Below are 2,477 nucleotides of genomic sequence, written 5' to 3' on the forward strand. Positions count from 1 at the left end.
GGATTAGGGTTCCCACATCGATCTCCTAGGGGAGATGACACGAGGGGGTCACACGAGCACTTACCTCCCTACTTACCTTCTGAATAAAAAAGATACTGTCCAAAAGCGGGTTCGTTACTTCCGAACTCCACAGCTTAATGTCATGAGGAAGACCTTAATGGAAATAGGTTTAGCAAAACTGTTTTATAGTGGACGGAGGCCGAACTATATTCAAAACATCTAATGACATAGTTAAGCATAATTATTCCAACACACACACACACTGAAGGATGCGCGCCCCCGACAGAACATAAACATATATATCTATTCACTGATAAAATCCGAAAAACAATGTACGCACCATGCATGAGACTTGATGGCTGCAGTGAGAGCACGAAAAGCACGTGCATTGCGAGGCTAATTGCTCAAGTCTCGGATTCATAATGTTGTTGTGACAACATAAAAAAAAACTAAAGCTCCCATCGATCTGTCGCGGAGATCTCTTCGGCTTTATGTGTGTTGACGATCGATGGAGCAGCAAACCACATAGAACAACAAGAGAAGCATACATATCTCACGCCAGCACAAAGCAGGGGACGCGCTAGCTGCAACTTTCTTTATTTTGGGCATGAATAACACGGCAGTACTCAGTAGAGCGCGAAGAAAAGCAGCCCGTGTGGGCAAAACAAATTTTATGCAATCATCAGCTTTAGATAGTGGAAATTTGGGACCCAAAATAAACTATCACGTCCATGCGGAAGGACCCTTAGTGACCTGCTATTATATTTCTTTCTTTTGCTTGTTTAGACTTGTAGTGCTCACTCCACATGCCAATTTTTTCTCCAATGGTACTTTCACGTGCTTTCTTGCGCTGGAGACCAAAAGTTTGATCACGACATGACATGAACAAAGGTACTTCACCGTTAATTGCGTGCTCACCTTCTGACTATAAATACACCCTTGGAGCCTCCGGACAAGTTCCATGCCTCAGAAACAAAAAACCAGCTTCGTCCCTCATCTCTGGATCCGATCCCAATTTCAAACCTGAGGCAGCTGCTTGGCCACCTTCTCAGCATCAAAGATGAAGATGTCCAAGGCCCCACAGCTCCTGAAGAAGGCTGCGGCGATGTGCAAGAGCAAGACAAGCGTGCTCGCAGGCAGGCTGCTGGTCCTCGCTGCGCTCCAGCGCCGCAGGATGACATCTGCCACTGTAATCTCTCACAAGATCCATGCGCTCGTTGTGGCTGACCGGCAGAGAATGGACTGCCGCAAGGCACTCATGCTGCAAAACGCCGAGAGGAGACCGGCCGTCATCCATGGTGGTGACATGGCTTCCGATCTCTCTCACCAATTGGCTCTGTTCGGTCAGGAAACTGGTCATGGTGGCTGTCTCGACTGGACACTGCACCCCATCTTCAGCGACGATGAAAACTCCTACACTGAGGATTCTGAAGACGAAGACGATGGTGATGTGCTACTCGATGCGTGCCATGATGATGACGATGAGCCATCGGTCATGGACGTTATCAGGATCAACCGAGAGGTAGAGGGTTTGGAGTTCAACATGGAGGAGGAGATTGACGAGGCTGCCGATATGTTCATCAGGAGGTTCCGGCAGCAGTTGAGCAAGAGCTTTTAGTGTCCTCGCATCGTTGCAACGGCCTAGGGTGTTGCCTTTTTTGTTGAGGCACCCACAAATTAGAATTTTTTGGAGGAATCAATACAAGTAGGAATTGATACTGAGCACATGAATGATCCTTTTAGTCCTTTTTCTTGAAAAAACTTCTCAAAGATCTAACACCTGCGAATTATAGATCCATCTCCACTATTGGAATCACGTTTTCTACCCACCATCCTCATACTTCCCGAGTGTATTTGTGGGGCACATGGTAAATACAGTTATTATTTACTAAGTGTAAAATACAAAACACTTGGTAATTTTTTATCTTTACCAACTGCTTTCCTATCGAAGGCAATGTAAAGATTTAGTACCTCAGTAAAGAAGTGGACATGTGTCCATCTTAACCTCGGTTGACGAATTTGGGTCAAAAAATGCATTGTACCTCTTATTTCAGCATGACACTATGGCCAACATTACACACCTGGTAGGGTACTAGTTTGTTTGTTAACAACTTTTACAGACTGTTCTGTGAAATCGATAAAAAAAAACCAAGGTGCTTGTAGAACAGTGGATATTTCCAAGGTAATAATTAACTTGGGACTATTCTATAAATTTTTTGATATGAGCTAAAATGTTAGCTAATACTAAAAAATTATGTTTTACTGCATTTATAGCTTGTTTTGTTTACACTAGTTCAAGATTTAATTATATCTAAAAAAACTAGATGTTCATTTAATTCAAGATACTAGCAAATGACACTCGAAAAATACACAAACTTGACATTTGTCTATAGCATGTAGAAAATATTTGGAGTATTTTGGATAAATATTTATGGATGCCACCACACAAGGTGATGTCTACGGGTGCTTCTATTCTT

The 2,477-nt window shown here is 43.2% G+C and overlaps 1 protein-coding gene across 1 annotated transcript; it reads left to right on the forward strand.

Moving 5' to 3' along the window:
- Positions 1–973: 973 nt before the first annotated feature.
- On the forward strand, positions 974–2,007 carry LOC127302377 (uncharacterized). Its single transcript, XM_051332821.2, has one exon. It carries the CDS (start codon positions 1,061–1,063, stop codon positions 1,616–1,618), a length of 558 nt encoding a protein of 185 aa, XP_051188781.1. The 5' UTR covers positions 974–1,060; the 3' UTR covers positions 1,619–2,007.
- The last annotated feature ends 470 nt before the right edge of the window (positions 2,008–2,477 follow it).

This window comes from Lolium perenne, chromosome 5, assembly GCF_019359855.2.
Source record: "Lolium perenne isolate Kyuss_39 chromosome 5, Kyuss_2.0, whole genome shotgun sequence".
NCBI lineage: Eukaryota > Viridiplantae > Streptophyta > Magnoliopsida > Poales > Poaceae > Lolium > Lolium perenne.